This window comes from Cryptomeria japonica, chromosome 2 (genome assembly GCF_030272615.1).
Source record: "Cryptomeria japonica chromosome 2, Sugi_1.0, whole genome shotgun sequence".
In the NCBI taxonomy this organism is placed as follows: Eukaryota; Viridiplantae; Streptophyta; class Pinopsida; order Cupressales; family Cupressaceae; genus Cryptomeria; species Cryptomeria japonica.
In genome coordinates, this window is record NC_081406.1 from 4,457,777 (window position 1) to 4,484,046 (window position 26,270).

Sequence of the window (26,270 nt, forward strand, 5' to 3'; positions counted from 1 at the left end):
AACCTACAATGACCTGCTCTACATCTACAATGAATAAATCATCTACTTATAAGATCAAAATAAGTAGATTGATCACAACTATGTAATCAAAATTAGAATCCGCTTCACTTTTGTTGAAGTCCATACTTAGCAAATAATTGTTTGTCCTCGAATATCATGCCCTGGGTGCCTATTTGAGTCCATACAAGGCTTTCCTAAGCTACAAACATGGGATTCCTTCTCATTTACCTCAAAGCCTTGAGGTTTCTCTATATACACTTCTTTGATGAGATCATTAAGAAAAGTTGTCTTAACATCCATCTGATGTACTTTCCAACCCATGATTGAAACTAAAGACAAAGTTGTTCTAACGGAAGTGTATTTAATGACTAGAACAAAACCCTCCACCTAGTCCACTCCCTCCTTTTGCAAGAACCCTCTCACCACAAACCTCACTTTGTACTTTTTAATGTTGCCATCTACAACACGCTTGATCTTATAGAGCCACATGGAATGCACAACTGACTTCCCTTCCAGTCTTGACACAATGTCCCATTCATCAATTGTTGTGATAAAGGTGTACTCCACCATGGCATCCTACCAAACTTCTTGTTCTATAGCTTCCTTCAAGTTGCTAATCATTAGTGTTACTTACCAATGTTGCTAGAAGTTTAGAAGCAATTCACCTTGTAACCAATAAAGATATTCTTCTCTAACCCCTATTGCCTGTGTTGTAATTTGGCTAGATCACTTAAGCCTAACAAGAGCTTACTAATCCTTGAATTTAACTACAATGCCTCTTTCCTTCATTACCAAAATTGAAATCAAATTCTTCCTAAGACTAGAAGCAAACAAAAATTCATCAACCTCCAAATAGACACCTGACTAAAGTTGAAAAGGAATAGTACCAATTCCTTTTATTGAATACTTGGCATCATCACCAGTTCAATCTAAACTCTAGAATTATGTTTCCTAGAAATGCTAAAGTATTCCTCAGCTAATGTCATATGCCTAGAAGCTCCACTGTTGACATACCAAGCATTGCTCGAAAAACAAGAAATTGTTGAGAACTTCCTCTAAAACTTGGCAACAAACTAGTCCATTTGAGTTTTTACAAAAACTTTCACCTTCTTTTGTCGTTGCTTTCCCTAGTTCTTATTGTCTAGAGTCTAGACACTATGATGCATAATGCTCAAACACATAACAACTAAAACACTTGATTTTACTCAAGTTTGTTTTCCATGGTTGTAAGGATGCTTCCTTTCTCTTTCCCTTTCACTCAATGTTTGATTCCACTCTTATCTGAAAACCTAGGTGTTGTGACCATTTCACACATCGCCCCATCGCAAATGGGGACCCCCTCTTTTTGCTCGTTTTTCGTTCGTTTTCGCTTTCGTTTTTAGGATTTTGTTAGTCAGTTAGTTGTCTGGATTTAGGGTCAAGCCTTAGGGTTTTTATTTTTGTCTTTTCAGGCCAAAATCCAGTCGTTTTTGAGAGCTTTTGAGCTTCCTTTTCTAGGATGCAAATTTTGAATGCAATGAATTCGCCAGAATGGTCTAATGTTCAATTGGAATGTTGATGCAGAGCTTAAATTTGTCTAAGTGTTGAGAGAGAAATGTGAATTTTTGTCCGATTGAATATTTTTGACCAAATTTTGACTTTTTTTATTTTGATCCTAGGCATTGGAAATGATTTGTTTTCGCCGTGTGAAGTGATAAAATGTGGAAAATCATGTTATTTTGGCCTGTAGGAGCAAAATCGCTCCTGTCCCTCAGTAAAGGACGGGAGCTCTCTTCCAAATATCTCACCATTCCTGCAGAGTCAAGACGAATTTCAAATTGGAAGTGATGGAGAACGGCGAGATCTTTCCATTGAATATAAATTGAAGATTGTCATGAGCACCGAAACGCCTCCAGGAGGAAAATCGCTCCTGTCCCTCAGTGAAGGACCGGAGCTACAAATCAAATTTTGCCTTGTCCTTGCGAGATTTCGTTGACTTGATGATTTGAGGACGTCCAAGGGGAGATGCTTTACCAAATGAATATAATTTGAGATGCAAAAATGAAGGAGAATGGTCCAGAATGCAAAGTTCACTCCTGTCCCTCAGGAAGGGACCAGGGCGAAGTACCTTATAGCTCCCGTCCCTCTCCCAAGGACCAGAGCGATGTCCTTCATTGAGCAAAATCCAGGCAAAAATCAAGACAAGTTTACGTCCAAAGGCAAGGAAGAGCGTGAGATGAACTCATTGAATACAAATTGAAGATTTTAAAACGTCCACAAGGGTCCAGAATGCCCAGTTCGCTCCTGTCCCTCAGGAAGGGACCAGAGCGATTTTTGTTATAATTAATTTTCTTGCCAAGTTGCGGACGATGTCAAGGCATGGATGAATGGAGTAGAGCATGACGAGTCCGTTGAATATAAATTTGGAACCTGACAAAATGAAATGAAGGCCACAAGAGATGGATCGCTCCTGTCCCTCTCCAAGGGACCAGGGCGATATAATGGTTATGTTGCTTTTCACTCAAGTTTGAAATCGATCTAAGTCAAGACGAAGGGTAGCAAGAACATTTCAAGACATCTTCATCGAGCACAAGCACTTAAGGGTCATCACAATGAAGAGATTTACACTCTAAGACCCAGATCGCTCCTGTCCCTTGGGAAGGGACCAGAGCGATATCTCTATAATGGCGTAAATTTCAAAAGGCAAACAAGTTTCGAGCAACCAAGAGGGTCGAAAGGACATCATTTCACGTAATGAAGATGATTGCAAGTTGGTAAAAACAAGAACAAGCACATAATGATGAACTTCGCTCCTGTCCCTCAGGAAGGGACCAGAGCGATGTTGGATATATTGGTCATTTCATGCAAGATTTACGTAAAGTCAAAGTTTTGCAAGGTCTTAGAGGGTCCATGGTATGATAGGAAGGTGATGCATGAGGATTTTGAACGTAAAATAATCACCAAAATGAACATAGGGACCATATCGCTCCTGTCCCTCTCCAAGGGACTAGGGCGATTTGCCTTGGACTCTCCATTTTGTTTCAAATGCGTGCTAAGTCAAGACTTCATAAGGTCATACATGGTTCGAGGCGTTCTTTGAAGATCACATGCAAGAGTCTTGAACGTCCAAACATCGTCAAACATACTAAAAGCTCACATCGCTCCTGTCCTTTGGACAAGGACCAAGGCGATCCCATCAAAAACACTCATATTCCTTCAAAGTCGAGGCAAGGCAAGGATGGGCATGGTAAAGGACGGCGTTTGGAGGACATCACAACGAAGATTGAAGTTAGAAATTGCCAAGATTATGGAGAAAGACATGGATCGCTCCTGTCCCTCTCCAAGGGACAAGGGCGATGATCCCTCTAAATGTCCAAACACTTCATGAAAACAAATGGAACAAGCGTAGAAGAAACGAGCAAAGATGATATTCGCTTCACAATGAAAGATCGAGGATCAAAGATGCATATTGAACGTGAAAACATGGAGATCGCTCCTGTCCTTTGGACAAGGACCAGGGCGATGAACACCCAAAGGCACTTATGCGCACATGCAAGGCAATCAAATTCAAAAGACCCATCAAAATGATCGATATTGAACGTGGAAAGGAAGGAGATGAACGTTAAAATTGCAAGAAACATGACAAAATGATGGATCGCTCCTGTCCCTCTCCAAGGGACCAGAGCGATGAGGTACGTCCCTTTCATTTTCATAATTTTGGCGCCAAATAAACATTTCAAATTTTCCTTAAATGCTAAGTTCGATAAAATTGAAAATCCTATTTAAATTAGCATTTAATATGGCGTTGATCATTTATTAATTATTTTGCCTTTATTTAAAAATCGAAATTGATAATTTAAAAACGAAAGGCATTTAATTAATTATTAATTAATTATTAAAATCGAATGGAGCGCTATAACTGGAAGTCGGCCTTGTTATTTTATTGAAAATCATTTAAAAATGGTTTTATTTTCCAAGTCAGCCTTGAGGGATGAATGCAATGCAAGCGCTATATATGGAGGGTGAAAATAATCACTTTCACATAATCATTTTTAGCCTTCTACATGCGATCTTGAGGAGAAAGAAGGAAGTGCGAGGCATATTTCAAGTGTGGAGTGCGAATTTCTATTCAAATCCGAAGGTGCGAACTATTATCCAAGGAGGCGCTAATACATCAAGGGTGGTGCGATATTTAAAGACCTTCATTTGAGCGAATTTGCTAAGAGTTGAAGACCACGTTAAAGGCGATATTTGAAGATCACATTGAAGACAAAGGTGGCGAAGTTGATTTCTTGAGGAGATAACGTTGAAGACCATTTATACCTCAGTTTTGCCTAGGCGAATTTTGTCTTTTTGCATTCTAGAGTTAGCTCTCTATTGAGGTATGGCGATTTGATTTTATTGCTTTATTTATTCATCGTCATATTTTAATTTTTGAGGTTTTGAATTTTGAATCTCTTAGCTCAATCATCGTTGTTTTTTTTTAGGAATTGATAACTCTAGAGACTTATCATGATGTTTACTAAAAAGATTCTCTCTCTAATCTATGTTATTCATTGCAAAATCTAGTTCTCATAATGAAATGTTGTGTAGGTATGGCGACCCCGAAGGCGGGAGCATCCACCAGTCGCTCAGCTCTCATGAAAGAAGATCAGAGGACCGAAGAAGTGGAGACCAAGATCGTGTGGAAGTGGAGCAACAATGGAGATACCAACTTGGGGAACTTCAGCACGAAGAAGTTTCGAGAGGTCCCTTACATTGGCAAGCCATCACCTGTCGCCCGGAGAATAATAGAGAGTGGCATCGTTAAGGCGGCCGGTTTTCCTCCAGCTATTCAGTGCCACGAGTTGATGATCGAATGTGCCCGACACTATAATCCACAGTCCAAAACGATCGTGTCCAATGAGGGAAACACTTTGGCGTACCTTTCAGAGGAAGCTATAAGTGAAGCTTTCCATCTTCCAAAGCACAGGGACATGATATATAAGAGCATTGAAGGAGCCAGATCAGTGTACGATGATGATCCAGATGCTTGCCTAAGCATAATCAACAAGAACTGGCTACTCAAGAGTCGTCCCCGTCTAAGCAAGGTACCGAACACACCGCACCGGATTGATTTCCAAGAGGAATACAGAGATTTGATTACTATGCTCAACCGAGTTACAGGAGCACCTCATGCCTTCTATTTTGAGAAGTGGATGTTTTACTTCATCCAGGTGATTGTTCAAGGAAAGGGTACGATACATTGGGCTAGGATAATTAGCCATTGCTTAGACGTACAGTTGAGGAAACTCAGGGCTACTAAGTCTTTCCACATGAGTTCATACGTCATCTATACTTTGATCAGGAGTGTTGAGTACGCAGGACTACCTCACAGAGGAGTGATTGGAAGAGGACCCGGCGAGGTCAGAGCTTGTGAATCCTATGCCTACTTACATCATCCGCCAGGGAAAAACTACAAGTTAGTTGATGATACTTTCACGATGAACATCACAAGGACGTTGCAAGGGGGGATTCACAACAGATTATCTCAGGATGCCCAGGAATTCATCAAGAGGTACGGTGCTTGGTTCATTTAGTTTCCCAAATTCACTTACATTAGAGTGCATGGATGTCCTTTACCTCCATACATGTTGCCGAGGTATCCGACAGACAGAATTGTGTTACTTGAGGTAACAAGGCAGTTGGCAGCATATGTGAAGGCATTCAGACACAGACATCAGAATGGAGTTCAGGTACCTATTATTTGGGTGATTCAGTTGAGGTATGTCCTAATGTCTTAGCCATGGATGACGCAGAGAAGGAGTTAGCCTTGTATTCTTTTTCATCTTTTGCTTGGAGAAATAGCTTTGATCCGCATGGACATTTAGAGGAGACGGTCGGTAGAAGATTTAGACATGAGCATCAGATTGAGGATTTTATGATGAACCTCCTAGATGATCTTGAAGTGAAACGAAAGATACATTCTAGATTGCCTTTGGATTTCATCAGGAAATGCAGGATTTACAGAGTGGCCGACCAAGCTCAGGACAATGGCAGGCACATCCAGTCTTCCTATGATAGAGAAAGCAAAACAATAAGTTTGAATTGGAATGAGCCCGAGGTCGTGGATTTGGATGCTTTGATGGCACCAGTCTTGTCTTGTACTCGCAGATGGGTAGACGTTCAGCATCAGAAGTTGAGAGAACAAGGCATAGCTATGTCTTTTACTTTGGAAGAGAAACCAGCCGAAGGTGGAGCAAGTGTGAGTGAAGGCAATCCTAATCCTAGGAATTCAGGTGAACGTAGCCTTCGATGTGCCAGTGAGGGCAATCTCCATCCGAGAGGTTCGAAGAGAAAGGAAAGATCAGAAAAGAAAGAGTCTTCCAAGAAAAAGCAAGGTGCCAACAAAGATCAAACACCAGGTACTTCTTCTAGATCAGAGAATAGAACAATTCAAGTAGAAGAATCCATGGAGTCTATGGTACAGAATGACAGACAGGAGGAAGGACAGGCACAGCATGTTTCGTCAGATGGATCTCTCCAAGACTATGAGTTGGATGAAGACAAAGAAGACAATGAAATGACATCTCCTCCCAGAGAAGAAGAAATAGTGCATAAAGAGATTCAAGTTCAAGAGACAAGATCGAATATCCCAGATTGGTTGAAGGAAAGATTGACTAAGGTGATCGTAGTAGAGGACGAGGACAATGCAATTGATTTAGAGAGCCTTGTTGGACGCTCACATGAAATAACAGAAAAGAAGAAGGCTACCAAGATGTCCAAGATGATTCGAGATGAGACTGGATCCAGAAAACTGCAGATAGCTACACCGGCAGCAGACAAATATGAGGGTGAGATCCTAGCAGAGGAATATGATGTACAGACTTTTGAGTTAGGACCATCCACAGCAGAGCAGACTTTAGATGATGCCACCGACACATTTGAGGCATTGAAGGACAAGCTTAGAGAAGAAGTGGAAAAGAATAGAAAGCTTGAGAGAGAGGTCGGTGCATGGAGGACATATTTCAGTCACATCAATGAACCTTTGGGACGTCAGGATCCAGTTAGATCACCAGTGCAGGCATTGCCCCTTCAATCGATCAATGAAGCAGAAAGATTCAGGAACCTGGTCCAACGTACATGTAGTTGGATGGATAGATCTCATACAGTGGCCATAGAGTTTGTTACAAGGATGACGAAGATTATTCATCAGGCTATCCAAGTTCTTGAGATAATCCACAGATTGATGGTAACAGTAGCTGCATTTGCCCATACCAAGGACGTTATCATCCCTGTCTTGAAAGTAATAAGACATACATCCAGAAGAATTTTAGCGCAGGAGAGGATCTTCGAAGGTGATTCTCACAGTTTATTTCAGTGGTCAACCTTACTCCATATAAAGAGTGTTCTCTTCGAGGACATCAGTGTTAGATGTGGTCAAGTTGAGGAGGTGATCAATCCGATCCAGGACAGAGTATTTGAGCTACTTCGTACCATTCTTGGCAGAAGGATCGAGGTCGAGACAGATGTGGATATGCAAGAATTTGAGGATAGAATCAAGATCATCTTTCGCAAGGACGCAGATGTTACAGATGAACAGTATGATCAGATGTATGCCACCATGCTCCTGATTGATAGAACGAAGGAACTTGAACCTACTTGGGACGCAGCTCTTCTAGATGCATTCGATCAGATCATCCACTTAGAAGAGAGTATCAAGAATCTTCCCGAGATTCCAATCACAGAAATCGAAGGAATCGTGACAAAATTCATTGCATATGCTAAGAAAGAGAATTGGAAAGGGAATAAGATTCTAGATGAAAGGTTGTTACAGATGACATGACATCTTATTTCTCATTGGTTGATACCTCCTAGGTTTTTGTGCCAAATTTAATATTTGGCTATGTATTTAATATTGTTCAGTAAAAAGGAGGTCATTTGTAACAAACCCTAATTAGGGTTTAGGTGTCATGATCTTGTCCATTGATTTACTTTCAATCTGGACCTTTCATTGTAACTGGGGATGCTATATATACCCCCATTTTTCATTTCATTTGGTAATAGTTAATAGTGTAATAGAGAGTCAATAGAGTAAGAGTCAATAGTTGATGTAAGAGAGATTAGAGTTAGAAGCAATTTTATTTTGTAGCAAGATTGAGTCTTGAAGAGAGAAATTCAAGCAATTGTTGTATATGATGATTTGGAAATCAATAAAATATTGAAGTTATGGTGTTTTGTTGCAAATTTCTTGAGTTATCTTCATGGTTGTTTGATACACTTGAATCGTGCTCAATCGAAGTAGTTTGTTAATTTGAAGGACTAAGTGTGAGATTTGATATTTGGTAGGATTCGTAATCCAAACCACTAGCTTCTTGCTGATTGTAGGAACGCCTTGTGTGGTCGACTGGAGAACACTTGGAGTCCTTAATCTTCAATTATCATTGTGTCTTGGATATGTACCTTCGTAGTAGTGTCCTTGATCTTTGATGCATTGAATACCATTATATTACCTTAGAAGATCGCACTAATTTCAATTAAGTTGTTATCTTATGGCAAAATTGAAGTTGGTTGAGTCTTGCCAAATCTCGTCCATACTAAGTCATTCATAGGGTTAGGCTAGACTAGACCTCTTTGAACCCTATCTTTTGCTTTTTTTTGAAAGTTCCTTTTAGTTTAGTAAAATCTTCGAGCTTTAGAATGCGTAAGACCCCTTGGAGGAAACAGCAAATCACATCATACCACTAAAAAGCTTGTCCACACGTAGAGACCCTACTAAAAGAACCTTGGAGTCTACCTAACTGATCCTTTACGCGAATCTTCAGCAGTTAGAGACTATTTTCTCAAGAGAGGATAAGATGCCTATTGGTATTTTATTCTGTGTATGATTGTGTACAAAATACACGTCAACACTAGGTTAGGCCATATTGTCCCTAGCTACGTGGCTGCCCTAGTACGCAACACAAGAGAAAAAACAACAGAGTTTTATAAGATCACTACAAAGATCTAATCTTCCAAAACAAGCTCTAATACCATGTTAAAATCTGAGAAACAGATTACAACCCAAAATTGAATTGAAAGAGATAGATCAAATAAAGTGTAAATGCAAATAAAATAAACAACATAACAGTGATACCGAGAGAAAAACTGATGTGAAGTGCTCCAAGGCAAAATAGCATCAAATTACTATCTCTAACTATATGAAAATATAAGCAAGGTAGCATGTTTATATAGACTCAAATGAGGGGTGGAAGTGGCAATACTGTCCAATGAGGAGAGACCACCATGATGGTCTAAACATAGTAAATGCACCTCCTCATAGCATGGTGACACCTCAATACCCACTTGTCTTAAGTAAACATGCTTTATTAACCTAAGCAAGCTTAATTAAAGTGTAGGAAAAACCTAGGACTATAGGAAAATAAATAACCTATCTAAGAAACAAAAAACCTACACTAACAATTCTTAAGGAAGAAAGCTTTGATTTTATCTGACGTCTTATGCAAATCCTTTTGGTGACTCCAAATCTCTTTCGCAATTTTGCCTGATGGCACTTATGGAAGCATCTCATCAATGACAAATAACTTAAGTAACATAACTACTTCCCAATTGCGTTCATCAAACTTGTCTTGGCCTTGGTCTTTACCCATAGCTATGGGACGAGTAGTGTTACCTAGAACAATCTGATCAAGACACTGGTACACAAAAATAGTGAGCACCCTCTGCTTCCAGGTATTATAGTTCTTATCGTTGAAACCCTAAGTACCTTCCAACATGATGTTGGTAATGAAGACGTCCCTCCCGTTATCTAGAGTTACGGAAACCATGATTAGCTTCTAAAAAAACTTCAATTTTTGTTGACAAAAAAATAACAAAAGAAACTGAAACCTACGATTTTGTCCAAAATTGTCAAAAAAAAAACTATTGTAAGACAGTATCACGATTTTGTGAAAAAATAGTCAAACCCTCTATGCGATGCTGAAATCACACACAATTTTCTGAAAAAAAATGGCAAAAACCTTCAATTTTTGGAAATAGCAAAATCATGAAAAAATCCACCACGATTTTTGGGAAAAAATCATGCAAAAACCCTCCACAATTTTTAGGAAAAAATCATGAAAAAATCCCACCACAATTTTTGGGAAAAAATCATGCAAAAAACCCACCACGATATTTTTGGAAAAAAATCATTCAAAAACTTGCCAACAAAGAACCCTTCCTTTTTGCCAAAAACCCTAGGTGGAGCCAAACAAAAAAACACCACACCAAAAACAATCAGAAAACACACCAAAACCCTAGGCGCTCATTGTAAGGAACCCACGATTTTTTTTTAAATCATCAAGAAAGATTGAAACCCTCTAACCGTCAAAAAAATAGCACAAGCGACATGTTTGACCATGGATAAACACAATACACATAAAACAAAGTAGCATATTAGTTGCTAAGAAAAGGATTGTGATAATCATCTCTTGGGCTTATGAGGTGTTTGACCTTTTTTTAGAACTCTTTGAACTCATGGCACTATATTATCCCCTTGAAAACATAAAAGGGGTTTCTTTCAATTGTATGTGACTATATATTATCCTCTTGAAAACTCATGGGTAATACATTATCATTCTTGTGAGATGAGAATGATGATAACATTCTTCATATGCTTCTCTTTGTTCAAAACTTCTCCTCAACTATCTAAAACCATTCTAACTGCATGCACTTTTTTACAATACATTAGATTTTTGCAGCTAAAATGCAGATATGAATGTATAATTTTTTCATTTTTCAATTTTGTTTATGAAAATGAACAAAATGGAGTGAAAACAATGAAAGGAACAAACAATATAGAAAGAGAATAGAAACCAAAAATAAATATTTGAAAGGTATATATATTTGTATAAAATAGAAACTAAACACTATAGTCAAGAAAAATACCTTGTAGTATGACACCCAAAAGAAAAAGCTTGATAGCCCTTAAAATGGCCTTTTGTGTAGCAACAACCTTATTTGTTACTTTCTGTGAATTTAGAAAGAAATGTAAGATATATTATCAGTCATTGATATCAGCTAAGAAGATACATGACACAAAGAAACTTGATCCTCAGATAATATAACACGAGTAACATATCAATTATTTGGAAGTGTAAAGTTTTAACAATAACAAATGTATACCATCTTGTTGAATCAATTTCTACATTCTCACTAATTATACTCCCAAGCTAGCTAGCAACTTGAGATGTGATAGTTAAGATTTGAGGTTGTAATGTCCTCAATTGGGAATCTTGGAAACATATGCAGAAAAAAGATTGTATTTTATGATTATAGAAAAACAAAAATAAATGTTGAACTGTGTAACTAAACTGTACACTAACTATAATCAATAATAATAAATTTTAGAGCTTTATTTAAACATTCCATCATCAAAATAACTGCAATTAATTAGTAGATCAAATGATAAATGTGTTGGTATGAATAAGGTTTTGGACCTAGTAAGCTCTTGTACCTAGTGTTTTTGTTAGTTCCTAGAAGGGGACTTGTTCATATGACTTAAGTTTACTTAGGTCCTAGGTGTCCTTCTAGAAGATTAGTTAGTCGTCACATGATCTTATCTTATCTCATGACAATGACTTTAAAACTACTTTTAGTTACCTAAGTCAACACTACAGTTGTCTCATTGCATAGGATTACGACGTGTCAACATCTTGCCTGATCCTTCTTCTCACCTTGCCTTTATAAGCAAGGCCTCTCATGTACATTTTCGTGTCCATTATTATATTAAATCAATATTGCATTGTTGAAGCAAGCTATTCTTTCCATTCTCTCTTGTGGAAGTTATTTTGGTCTTGGGGGTGTTGTGGCGTCACCGATTTCCTTGTAGGCGCAGCGACAATGTTTGGTTGGTCTGCAGTGTGTTGGGGCCTGCGTATTGGGGTAGGTGCTTAGCACCTTTACATTGGCGCGTAAGCACCTTGCCACTAACCCCTTTACCTTGTTGCTTTGCTCTTTACTAGGTTCCTCTACCTAGATCCACCGCCACCCAGGTGGGTAGCACTAAAAACATTTTGCTCCAACGCAAATTGAGGCCACGCAGGTGACCAAGTTCCAAACCCAAGGGGACCAGTTTTACCCTAGGTGCCTAAAATAGGCCTTTTTTTCAAATTGATGTAACTTTTTCATATGGAAGTATTTTTTTGCAAACGAGATATTGTTGTAAAGCTAGCTCTCTCAACTTCACAATGGTAAAGGTATGTTTCAAAATATTTGTTGAAGATGCCAATTTTTCCACGTTGAAGTCAAATCTTGTTTTTGCACCTCCGAACTCATAGCTTTCTGCACTGAACTCCGATTTTCATGGTTCAAGTGGCATCAAGAAGGTATTCAAGAGCACTAATGTTTTGTTCATGCACTTTTTACAGATTTGTTTCCAGAAATTCATTTTGAAGCTAAATTGGTACTTTTGGATACATTGTTGTAAATTTGCAAAAAAGGTGTCAATTTATTTCATATTTTAATGTCCCCACTTTAGCAGTTGACCAAGTGTATGCGCGTTAGCCTAGCTCTACATGGTCCCGGGGGCTAACGAAGGGTTTAAGGGGATCCTGGAGTGTTTTGGCCAAGTCATTTCCAGTTTGGGCCAAAACGGAGTTGATTTACTTAGTTTCAAGCATACTTACTATTTTTAGTAAGTCAGCAGGACACAACGGAGACTAGTTTTGGTGATTGGATTCGATACTCCTCGGCGAGAACTTTCCGACAAGCTATCACTCACGCCATTCGGAGTCCGATTGCTAATATATTTTAATGCCTGAAGTGTTATTAAAGTAACATTTAATTTAATTGTAAAATATTAAAGTGTTACTTTAATATTTATTTTATGGGAATGTGTGCAAATCAAAGGGGCACCCAAGGGAGACATAAGTGAATATTTTAATATGTTTTATATTGCACATCTTTTATCCCACATTGCTCAAGTGAGTTGGGTCGACCCTTGGAAAAAGAATAAAAGGAAGCTTTTGTGGCTTCATTCAGCATGTTGAATATGAGAAGAAATTGACGTCATTCCCTTGGGGTTTGGCCTTTGGAATCCATTGCTATCAACTTCATTAACAGGCAGATTGGGTGCATCTCCAGCTACAGGCAGATTTGGTGTTTTGCTCATACCTTCTCCACTTCTTGACCAATGCTTATGCCATTCTAAAGGGATGATTTTATGAAGATATTGGATTGATTGAAGACTAATTAATACTGTAGCAGCACTGTAGCGCAGCACTATTCACGCTACTGTAGCGCGGCACTATTCACGCTACTGTAGCAGCAAGATGGGAAGTCATTGCTGGAATATTATGTCAAAAATGCTGGAGTATTTAGTGAGTTGAAAAATATGCTATGTATTTGATTTTATTAATTATGGAAATAATATCATTTCAGCAGTAGTTCAATCTTCATGTTGCATATTATTGTAATTTCTTTCTAGTTCATGTTATGTGATTTCAAATCTATGCAAAGACTTAAAAACAAACAAACATTTCATTTCCGAAGCCATAAGAGGTTTAAACATTAAACAGAGAAATAAGGAGTTGGATGCAAACTGTTTGACTAAATTCCTATCAGCAGTTGGTTTAGTTTTTGGGCATTCTAGGGTGCCCATTACACATATGAAGGGATTAATTGCTTGTAGTGTAGGTAATAATTTGTTGTTCTACTATTGTGTTCTTTAATTTTATCATGGATTTGCCAAAAGTTGTACTTCTCACTCCATATTACTATCATGAGTGGAGATTTGAAATGGAGATTTTGTTATTGAAATTGAGAAAACCCACAAGTGCTGCAAAAAAGAGGAAATGGTTTGATAGAAGAGATGAAGCTCTTGGTACTCTCATTATGTCCATTTGTCGTGATCTTAGATATCATGTTGTATCTTGTAAAACTCCTAATGAAATTTGGACTACTTTAGAGAGTCTCTTTGGTAAGCCAGATAAGATGAGGAAATTTAAGTTGGAGAATGAGCTAATGAATCTTAATCCTAGAGATTTTGACAATATTTAGGACTTCTTCACTAGCCTTGACTCTCTTAGATTGCAGTTATCTAATTGTGGGGTCACTAAAGAGCATGAATAGTTGATTCTCTCTAAGCTAGGTCCTCATTATTTAGTGTTTGCTTCTACATTTTATGCTACTATAGATACCTTAGGAAGTGCACACAAAATGCCTTCTCTTGATGATTTTGCAGCTCATCTTACAAGGGAACAAACAAAGTTGGCACACATGGGCACATTGAAGCCTCCAAGGTCACAGGCTCTTCTTGCAAAAGATCCTAACCCAAAGGTTTCAAGTGGCAAAGGTAAGAAGTAGAATAAGGATCCTGTTGTGACATTTTCACACATTGCCCCATTTCGAATGGGGACCCCCATTTTCCGCTTGTTACCCTAGGTGTTTTAGCTTAGTTTGCATAGCTTGGAAATAGTTGTCTCCTACCTCTTAGGAAGGGTTTATGTTTGGTTCATTCAGGAAGGAGTGTGTTGATCCGTCCTTGAAGTGACTTAGAGTGCAACACCTTATCCTTAGAATTGGATAGATCGAGTGAAGAAATTCACTAAGTCTAAAGTCAAGAATAGGTAAGTTGAGTCAAAAATTCTAGGTCCCGGAAAGGAATTGAATGTGCAATCCACTGTCTAGACTAGGAAAATTCCTTGTTTTGAGATTTCAAATGTGCAATTGCTCCAGGCAATGAAAATGGAAGTTGTTCAAATTCAAGACCAAGGGTAATCTCTAATTGGAAGTCTAAGTCCGGCATCCATGGATGGGCGACCTTCAAGATTGAAAATGTAGAGCAAGATCATGAGGAAATTCGCAAAGTTCACTCGACAAAGCATGAAGTGGTCAATGTTGTCAAAAGTACAAAATTTCGTCAAATTTGTCATCAACGAAAGTTGTTAGGAAAAGTGAAATGAGGCAAATGCTAAGTACAGAAAATGAGAAAAAATTCTAAGGAATGTGATACCAAGACAAGGAAAATTCCTTGTCAAGGTCGGATTTTCCGACCATGACAGGAAAGAAAAAGGAAAATCATTTCCTGGACTTGTATGACCTTTTTTGTCAGTTTCCCAGTTTTGGCTGGCAAACACCAAATTTCTTCATTTAAAATAAGCTAAGGACCCACGGGTATGCAATTAGCAGTCGGATTTATTGTAGTAGTTATCTTATTCATAATAGAGTTGCAGTTGCTCTCAATTTTATTTCTATTTGGTTTTATGTGCAATTCTTGCCTGGCACGTATTATTTTATGCTTTAAAATTGTTCAAAAACCTTGAAAACCCAAAAACACAACAACAATAGTATTTCAGGAGAGTTAGAACCAGCAGGGTTCTTACAGACATAAGTACATTTACAAATTCATCTTTCCAAGGCTGCTGCTAAGCTTACTGAATCCAAGACTGAAGTGACTCAGTTAAAGATCAAGGTGACAAAGATTGTAGCAGAGAGGGGCCATGTACAGGGAAAGCTTCAGGAAGCTGTCCATATGGTTAAAATGTCCAAAAAAAAGAAATCATTGCAGCATGTCACCTAAAGCAGCATACAAAAGAGGTACACACTTAAGGCTGCATTCAAACAGTTGCAACCTACTTAAACTTAAGGTTCCATTCAAGCCGTTGCAACCTACAGAGATATCTTCTTCATGATTAGCTGCTGATCTACCTCCGGGAATGTCTTCCTCACTGGCTGTTCTTTGATAGTCTCTCTTTTATTCATACCTTTTGTCAGATGGGACTCCGATTTTTCCTTTTGGAGGAACACATGTAGGCAATTTTATGTCATTATGTGTGATGCCAGCTTAGTTTACTATTTCAAATGTTGGCTAAGGTAGCGTAAGTTACATAGTTGCAGGGAGAACCATCTCCGACCCGTACCGGAGACATATTGAAAACTTGGAAATTAACAATATATGTGATTCTAATTTTGAGATACTAGTATTTGAAGTTTTACTGTTAAAAAAATTTTAAAAAATTATTAAATTATATTAAAAACCATGGCATATCCAAGCACCCCAATCTCCTCTTTTTCAAAAATAGATGTACCGATACCGGTACCGGTCTCCTGGCAACCTTGGTAAGTTATCATTTTGTTATAAATAATGAACTCAATAGTCATAGGCTAACCAACAACTTTTTGTCCTTCAAATAGTACTTCCATGTAAGGGATAAGGCATTGATTTATACAAGGTCCTCCATGTGATACTCTGTAATTGGACACTACCTATCAACTAAAGCATCAATTGTAACATTATCATACAACCATTCTCGATATGAATTGCTAATCTTATCTCATATTACAATTGATTGTATTGGTGGTGTAGTTTTAATAAATAAAATTATTTGCTCATACAATCAGCTCCCTATTCCTTTTCCCTACATTCTAAAATCAACTCATAACTTTTGGTCACTTTTAAAATCTCATCACATTCATGTACCACTCATGTCCGCAATTGAAGACTTGTATGTCACCTAGATAGTGTCCTTTTGTACACCTAAAAGACTACCAATCATTCCAGAATTCAAGAGATGTCAACACTAGATTGTTACTGTGCCCATACAACCTAATAAAGAAAAACCACCATTTTAAGTAGACTAATGGTTACATAATCATCTTGGTGGTTACAAAACCACCCCCTATGTTAACCGGCAGCGACAAGCCCCACTTTTGTTGTTGCCAAAACCAGCAATTAAACAACTGCCACCTGCATTACCCACAGTTTCATCACAAGGAGAGAAATACTTATTTAGAGCCCTATTGCAGATTGTTTCCAGTTGACTGATGAAACTGTATGTTTGATTTACACTGATACTTATTTGAAACATCATGAGCAAAATAAATTGGTTTTAGGAGAATCAAAGAGTTTCTGATGCTCTATCAGAGCCATCATTAACCTAGAGGGAAGTATCCATCCGATTTGGGGCTATGGGGCATGTATTGTCCAATTCAATAATTATATCAAGAAGCAAGAAGAAAGCATCCAAACGTTGACAAGAAACATATTAACAGCTTCATCTTGGTAATGTTTTGAAGATTTTGTCTTATGGTCCTCTTAAGAGCTTGGTGCAAGAAGCCATACAGGAAAAAGCAAAACATAACAAACACCAAGCTTCTCATGCTGGAAGCTCTACCTCAACTCAAGGTCTATCAACAACCTATAACATCCAAATATATCATTTTGTGCAGCAAATGTGGCAGGAGTAGAGAGAAACATTGCAGATTTCAGCTAATGGAATCGATTTTTCTTGCAGGAATTACCACTCTTAGAAGAGAGAATTTCCCCAAATCCTTAATATCACATAACAGGATTTAAATGCAATTAGTTTCAAGGCTGACAAGTCTAGGCTGTACATAGAGAAGGAGGACTTTAAAGATTTTATTTTACTTGTTCTATTATGTAAGCTGATATTTCTGCATAGTGTTAAAAATTAAAATATATGCGTTGGCTTATGGACAGCTCGTCATTTTGTTCTGTAAAGAGTTGACTTGCATTTGATGTGAATTCTGCATAATTTAATATAAAGTACTCGAACATTTACCAAAAAAATGAAGAAGGGAGCAATAAATAAGATGACTTTAAATACCTTGTACACCAGCCCAAGGGCAACACCAACAATGAACAGAAAAAATGGCATGACAAAATCTGCAAGTGTTACACCATCCCAAGGGGAATGATTTATAGCAGGTAATGCACCTCCAGCATCATCAACAAGTATCATAAGCTGCATGTACTCAATCAGAATCAGAACTTGTCTAAAAAACAATGCCAAGTATAATAGAACTCATATTCATTCAATTGTCTTAACTTTTCCCATGGAATTGGTCATTAAGATATTTAAACACTTTTTGAGCTCATATTGAATTAAAAGAAAAGGAAGGGACAACATTGTATTGAGAAATATGATCAATAGATTCATCCAAGATATAACAAATTTAAGATAAAAGAGAAGAAAAAAAAACATCATCATATTCACATTAATATATCTAAGTGACCATTAGTGCAAGTTGTGACGCCATATTGTTGAAACAAATACTAAATGACACACAATTGGATCTAGTCCTACCAAACCCTTATACAGCAATAACCAGATTGTTTTGAAGTAAATGAAGAACCCAGTATATAATGCAAAATCAAGCACATTGAGGTTTATCATCACTAAATCTGACTGATAGTAAGCATATCTATCTTCATTCTGGTCATTTAGGAGCAGTCTACAGATCTAATGACTAAATTACTTGGGATTGATAGATATGTAAAATTTTGAGACAATCTGTGGTCATTGATTGAGTCATTAAGGAGAGTATTAGAAAATGTTTAGAAATAAGGCTTAATGAAAGACAGAGAATATTAATGTTTGCAATTTTGTCATGCCTTACATAAAAATTAAAATATAAGCATGTACAGATATTTCAATGTGTGCCTATTTCCCCCTTTTTCTCTCTCACAACACTAGTTCATATCAAGGAGGTATGTCTCAGCATCATCGAGGTAATAATAGTTGTTACTCATTTCTCTAAGCAAGTATAAAAATTTTGGAACCAATGTCATCATTGTAGGAATGCATTTTGGAGCTTCACAACGATGGATGTATTATCTCATTGCAGCATCAGAGTGTTTGCCCTCTCAGGTGAATAACTTAAACCATAAAGCACATAATACAGAATAATAACGCCATAGATATCAAACAAGTATAAGAGATGTTATTCCATTCCTAATAAGTGTGTTGCAAGTTACATTTTGAAGTAAATAAAGATACAAAGGGGGTGCGAGCGCCAACTGTCGCGCCGCAACTGCCACCCCTCGGTTGCCAACTAACCAAAACAATTACACATAATTAACTACTCGTATTTTCGTATACAATAATGCCGCCAACATCATCCCCCCCCAAAGAAAAGTCGTCTCCAAGCGACTTACAACAAAAATGGAGATCATGCAACCTATACAATATACATATCAGAAAAACTAGGGAGGGGGCTGAGGAAGCATCGCTGAAGCAGAAGGCTGAGATGTCGGTGTTTGGGCCGCCAAGCGAGCGTGGAGCTCATACACCTGCTGAGTGCATACAGTCACATCCCGCTCTGCCACCAATACTTTCTCCAAAGCTGTCTTCACCATGTGTGCGACTTCCAACAACTCCTCTTTTGTATCCGCTGCCTCTATCACACAAACTAACCGAGTCTGCAATATACTCCTCTCGGTACTGACGGCATCCAACTCCTGCTGCACGTGGCTCCTCACACTCTGCTCAGCTGCCAGACGAATCTCTACCTCGGCCTTCTCTGCCCGATTCTCAGTCGTCTTTGCACGGGCCACCTCTAGCTGTGCCAACAACTACGCCCTCTCGGCTGCCCATGAGGCCTATTGACTGGCAACCTCCATCTCCAATGCTACTCACGCAGCCTCGCAGACCGCAGACTCCTGTTGTGTACGCCTCAATGTACAATAGGCATCCCGGTAGACCTACTCGATCTCGCGGACAACTGTCGTCACCTGACTCTCCACAACGGGCTGACGAGGCCTCCAAGCTTGGAGCATCTCCTCTGTCTCAGTAGTCGACCAACCTTGAGACTCAAAGCAGATAGCAAAGGTTGTCGGGCAGCCCACCCGCATAAACTGTACGACCTGCTCTAGCTCCACCACCACCTGTTGCAATGCTTGCGTCTGGGCAACGGCCACCACCCGCCTACCCCTCGTCACCATGTCAGCCATGTCAGCTAGATAGGTCTCAATATCTTCCCCCGTCTGCACCGAAGGCTGTGAAGTCTTTGGTGGAACGGACACAACCACATCCTGCTGTGAAGGTACCTCCTCCGCCACCGAAGGTGTACCATCCCCTGGCGCCTGCCCAGCAGAGGCGACCTCCCCTGCCTCGTTCCCAACTACGAGTCCATGTGCCTCGCCTGATGAGTCGTCCAAGTCGACTACCTCCACTCTAGTCTCTCGATACGGTGAGAATACAACAGCTCCCTCCGGTTGTGCCAATGTCATCTGAAACTGCTGTGTGAGCCAGCTCTGCATAGCCACGACTGACGAGTCGGCACACATCTCTACGACCGGGGGATGGTTCGTTGTCATCGGCTCCTCCAACAAAGACGCCGAAACAGTCACCACGGCCTCGGTCCCCACAACGTCCAACCGTACCTGCGGCTCTGTATCCACTACCTCCCTCAGCCCCTGCTCCTCGGTGACTACTACCCAATGCGGTGACTCCTCCGTCCCTGACTCTACCATGTCCTCTGTAAGTGCTGCCGTGGTTGGCCTCGGTGGTGCTACCCGTTGCTGAAGGGGGCCAAGTGTAACTGGCGTGCGGCTCTGTCCGAAGGCCGGAATAAAGGTGCCGCCTACTCTAGATGATGGCAACGGCGTGCCCATCGGTAGCAGGGGTGGGGCAAACAGGACCCGCTCCTCCGTTGCCCTGCTGCTATCATCCTCCTCTTCTGCTCCTGATTCCTCTGTGCTACTGGAATCCCTCCCGCTGTCAGGCTCCCCTGAAGCCGAGGCCGTATCTACCGCCCATTTCCGCTTCGCGGAAGAGTGCCCAATGTCCAAGTGCCTCCAATGCATTATTGGAGGCTCACTTGCTGCCAACGGTCCCTGTGGCCGTACCTCCAACTCTTCCTCGGGCACTACTTCCCGCGTGGCCTCCAGGAACAACCCTATAGCGTAGTGTGGTATATAAAATGTGCAATGTTGCAACATCAAAAACTCATACATGCGCTCTGCGAGTAACGCGGCCCAATCATACACGATGCCATTCATCAACCCGTTCATAAGCATAATCTGAGGGAGGGCGATGTCCGACGCCCAACCCGACCCTATCAATCTGCTCTTGATGACATCCATAATGCATAGCCAGTGGCCCTCTGCAACAAAAGTCTTACGGATTCCTCAACCCTTCGTGGCATTAGCCACGCTGTCCAACTCTGCTGTCGTCAAGTTCCTGGAGATTAATTTAATCCACCGCTCCTCTTCCCGCTTCATCTTTTTAGCCTTCAATTCTATTTTCTTGCCCTATCTGCCTGGAATGCCGAATACCCTCGTGAAGTCCCCCACTTTGAAGGATATGGTAACATCCCTCCCGAGGTATTTGAAAGTGCTGGTGCATGTGTGCCTATCGAAGGTGTCTACCATGAACCGTAGGGTACCCTCATACTCACGGATAGGAAATACGAGCATCCGAATAGCCCACTCCACTTCCGCCTTACGGAGGTTTTGCTTCACCAAATCATTGTCGGGAATGTCCTGCCACCATTTCTGGCATTCCGACCCATTCAAGCCTTCAAAGCTAATATTTTGGGGTGTTAATATATTTTTCGTACTTATGGTAGCCTGTGGTGCTTTCTGCTTTTGCTTCTGTCAAGCGCTGGCATCCATGGTGTTGCCTGCAACACGTACGCCTGACGCTAAAACCCTGATATTGCTATCCCTCTGGCTGCTACTGGAGGAAGCCTGCAGCTGTTTTTTCCAACTTCGTTTCCCTGCTGAATCCATTAATCTCTGGTATAACTGATTTCTCGTTAAAAATCGTACGGTCGTTGGACACCTTCATAACGACCTTCTTTGTTCCGTATGGCTGTTGCTGTGCAGACTGGGCTACCTTCGTGCGTTCCTTCTCCTCCTTTTTCTTTTTTTTGCTCCCTTTGCGTGGGTTGCGTGGTGTGCTTGCGGGGGTTATTATTTTGTTTTTCCGTTAGCCTCTGTTTCTTCCTCTACGTGGTGCGGCACTGTTCCAGGTTGTGCAGCATTGTGCGGCGCTGCGCGGGGCTGTGCGAGCGTGTGCGGCGTGAGCAGGCTGCGCCTTTCTTTTTTTTTTTGTTTCTTTGTTTTTAATGTTGCGCAGGGGGGGATTTTATTTGTGCGGTGTGCGGGTGACCACCGCACGGTGGCATCCACCGCCAGTGGCCCCACCGTCGGTGTGACCACCGCACGGTGGTTCCACGGTACGGTGGCCCCACTTTTCTTTCTTTCTTCTTCTTCTTTTTTTTCTTCGTACGGTACGGTTGTCGTACGAACCGTGCGTCATTTTTTCGTACGGTACGGTTGTCGTACGAACCATACGTCGTTTTTTTTTTTTTCATTTTTCAGTAAATTGACAAACATCCTGACTGGAAGGTCCAGGTTCCCTTCGTTCGTGATAAACTTTTAATTTCGATCCATTGACGGCATCTAGCACCTCCTTCCCGTCCAGCATCCACAACTTAATCACCCCATTGGTATTGACCTCACGTACCTTGAAGGGCCCTAGCCATCGCACTTTGAATTTCCCAGGTTTGATTTTGTTCCTTCCATTGAATTTCAACACCAACTACCCAGGAGTAAACTTCATTCGCCAAAGATGCTTGTCGTGCCAAACCTTCCGTCTTTACTAGGTTGTCTCTGTCACCCACTGAGCCATCATCCTTCGTTCATCCAATTTGTTCAAAGCGTACAGTCTCTCTCTCAGGCTTTCCATGTCGCCAAGTCGATTATCAATGGCGATTCGGAGACTCGGCACCATGAATTCAATTGGCACCACGGCTTCTTGTTCATACATTAGCTGGAAGGGAGTCTGCCCAGTAGTTACCTTGTAAGTTGTTCGGTATGCCCAAAGTACCGACGGTAGGCGCTCCTCCTAGTCATCCTTCTCCACTCCGCAAGACTTATAAATCACCGACACGATTATTTTATTGGTCGCCTCGGCCTGCCCGTTCGCCCGCGGATAGTAGGGGCTTGATAAGGAGTGGAAGATTTTGAACTCCATTGTTAGCAATCGGATTATATGATTTACAAAATGTCGTCCTCTGTCACTCATCAGTTGGATTGGAATCCCATACCGCGTAATGATGTGTTCATAGATGAATTTTGTTGTATTGACCGCAGAGTTGTCCGGCAAGGCCCGTGCCTCAACCCAATTGGTCAAGTATTTTGTTGCCACTACAATGTATCTGCACTGTCGGGCTCTACTTGGTTTTAATGGTCCGATGAAATCCAATCCCCATCTGTCAAACAGTTCCTGGGCATTCGATGGGTTGAGGGGCATAAAATCCCTCTTCAATGGCTATCCGACCCGTTGGCATGTGTCACAGCTCATCACCCACTCTCTGGCATCATTATGTAGTGTCGGCCACCACAGTCCTGCCAACAGAACTTTCCTGGCCGTGGTGTCGGGCCCCATGTGTCCACCTGTGGGCCCTTCATGTGCTTCCCTTAGGACGCCCTGAACTTCCTCTTCTAGGACGCATCGCCGTAGGATCTGGTCGGGTCCCATTTTGTACAAGAGGCCATTAATGAGTTGGAATGTCTTGCTCCTCAGTACCAGTTTCCTTCTTTCTCCTGGTGGCATCTCCCTCGGAAACCATGATGTCGACAAATATTCCCCCACGCTTGCCGACCAGGCGGGGAGGACCGCGATGCAAAATAAGTGAGCGTCTGGAAAATCTTCATTCACTCCTTCAGCTAGTTCTCTTGACTGGATTCTCGATAGCTGGTCAGCTATCACATTGCTCTTCCTGGGTCTTACAATAATGTTGAATGTAAATTCCTGCAGCAATAGCAGCCATCGGCTGATTTGTCCTTGGATAATTGGCTTGTTTACCAGGTACATTAACGCCTGGTGGTCCACATAAAATGTGAATGGGGTGGCCAACAAGTAATGTCGAAATTTCTGGACAGAGTACACCATCCCGAGGGCTTCCCTTTCTGTGGTGCTATAATTTTTCTCTGCCTTCGACAGGAGTCTGCTTGCAAAGTAGACCGGGTGATCTAGCCCGTGATCGCCAACCTGCGCCAGTGTGGCCCCTATGGCAAAATTGGATGCGTCAACGTGTACGTGGAACTCTTTGTCCCAGTCAGGATATGTTAAGGATTGGCGCACCCACCAACCGTGACTTCAGTTCTTGGAAAGCCTCTTCCTGAGCCGTCCCCCATGTGTACCGTTCACCTTTCCTTGTCAGCTTGTCCAGAGGGCAGGATACTCGAGCAAACTTTTTGATAAATCACCTGTAATACCCTATGTGTCCTAGGAAGGATTTGACTCCCGTGACATCTGTCGATGCCTCCATTTCCACTATCACCCGAATCTTGTCTGGGTCAGTCTTGAGTCCAGCCTTACACACTATGTGTCCTAACAGCTTCCCTTGAGGCACCATGAATCTGCATTTTTTGGGGTTGAGTGCTAGGCGGGCTCGCCTGCATCTCTCCATGCATTCGCCAAGTGCGGCTAGATGTGCATCTTGGTTACTGTAGATGGACCAGTCGTCAAGGAACGCCCTGAAGTTCCCTACTGATATCTTTTCAAATATGTGAAGGATTATCCGTTGAAATGTTGCTGGCGCGTTGCATAATCCGAACGGCATTCGATTATACGCGTACACGCCATCCTCCACTATGAAGGTGGTTTTTAATTTGTCCTCTTCGGCAATGGATATCTGGTTATACCCAGAAAATCCATCCATAAATGAATTAATTTCATGACCGGCCACTTCCTCCAAGATGCTATCCGTAAATGGTATTGGAAACGGGTCTTTTATGGTGACCACGTTAAGGCATCTAAAATCCACGCAGATTCGGATCTGGTTTGCCTCCTTTTTAAGGGATATCACTATGGGCGACACCCACTCATTGGTCTGCACTTTAAAAATAATCCCGGCTTCAAGCATACATTCAATTTCATCATTCACTCTCGCCGCATAGTTTTTATTCATTCTATACGGCCTCTTCCGTACAGGTACGGCCCCAGGTACGAGTGAAATTTGGTGTACGCACAGTTCTAGCAGCACCCCTTTAAGGTCTTTATACGTCCAAGCGAATACATCCTTGTATTCCATGAATATTTTAAACGCGGCGGCTTTCACGACTGGATTCCAGTCGTCGCCAACTAGGATGTTCCTTGGCTCTGCTTTCGTGCCGAGGTTTGTAGGTTTTACGGACTCTTCGTACCGGATTGGTTTCGTCATGTCAAACCTGTGCGTTGGTACTTCGTTGACAGGGGCATCCCCTTCAGTGTATTCCCCGTACGCTGGCGGAAATTCGTTCTCGTCCAGCTCCTCGTCAACCTGCAACATGTTGCACCCATACAGCAGCTCGTAGTCCTCCATTTGCCAGTGGAAGAGCCCATTAAGGGAATCGGTCTCGTCCTCGAAACATCCTTGGATTCCCAGGACGCCTTCCTCGTTCGGTTCCCTTCTATACTTTCCTCCGTCAACTCCGCCCTCGCCGTCTGATTCCGATTTTGATGCGAGTTCTTCACTCACAAGTTGTGTTTTCAGGTCGATAATAAATTTTCGCCCGGCTTTCTCCATTGACAACGTGTTACGCTTCCAGTTGTGATTCACTCTGGCTGCCACCAACCACCCTCTGCCCAGAATGGCGTCGTATCCTTTCTTGGCGAGCGGAATCACCACGAAGTCGAGGACGAATGGTTGTGTCCCGATGGTCACTTGTTGCGCCATGAGCGTTCCAAGGGGTTTGATACCATGTTGATCCACTCCCAGTAAGTTGAAGGTTGACGGCCATAGTGTCGGCTTGCCAAGCTGCTTCCAGGTTTCTTCCGGAAGCACATTCACTCCGGACCCGCCGTCGACAATAGTGTCAGTCAAAATGGTGCCAAGTATTCCCATTTCTACCACCGTCGGGTGTTGGCCACTGTATAGTGTCAGAACCAATGGGTCTGTAGGTGTTCCGCCGAAAACATCCGTATTTCGGGTCGCCTGACTGTGCGGAGTTACTTGCACTGTACGTAGGAGTGTCGTACGTAATTGCGGCATCGTTTCCACGAGGTCCTGTTGACGTGTCTGGAATCGCATTGCTGCAAACTCCATACGGCCAACGCAGAATAGAATAGCCAACTGATTATCCTACTCTCTCTTGAGATAAGGGAGTCTCTAATGTTGTTTTCTAAGTGTGATCAAAGGAGACTACCTCAAGGTTTCTTTTGTCAGGTCTTGACTGCGGGCTTTTTCAGTGGCTTGATGTGTTTATGCTGGAAACACAAGGGGGACTTACGTTTAACTGGCAACTTATAGATAAGTTCCCTAGAACTTTTACGATCTTTCTATCGGATGATTTCGGTTAATTTGATACTGTTTTTGATAGGATTGAAGATTTTTTGAATAAAAAAAAGGGAAAAAGGAGGGAAGGATAGAGAGGGAGAGAGAGACATGAACTGTAAATTCTAACTAAGATAGCAAATTCAGTCAAGCAAACAGATACCTCCAGGAAACTAGATTAAACATCACCAGCTACTTAGGCACAATGTTTGCATAAATCCAGTGCAATCTTCAAAGGAGAAACTAGATTTTCATATTATCAA

At 41.2% G+C, this 26,270-nt stretch overlaps 1 protein-coding gene across 2 annotated transcripts in view; it reads right to left on the reverse strand.

Annotated features, from left to right (window-relative positions):
* The window catches only part of LOC131052304 (uncharacterized), a 296,561-nt gene that overhangs the window by 226,782 nt on the left and 43,509 nt on the right, over positions 1–26,270 (reverse strand). For both annotated transcript variants that reach the window (XM_057986927.2, XM_057986928.2), the window contains exons 2-3: positions 17,565–17,702; positions 10,885–10,966 (exon numbers count right to left, since the gene is read on the reverse strand). In XM_057986927.2, the coding sequence (XP_057842910.1) occupies positions 10,885–10,966; positions 17,565–17,702 (220 nt within the window). The remainder of the gene's footprint in view (positions 1–10,884; positions 10,967–17,564; positions 17,703–26,270) is intronic.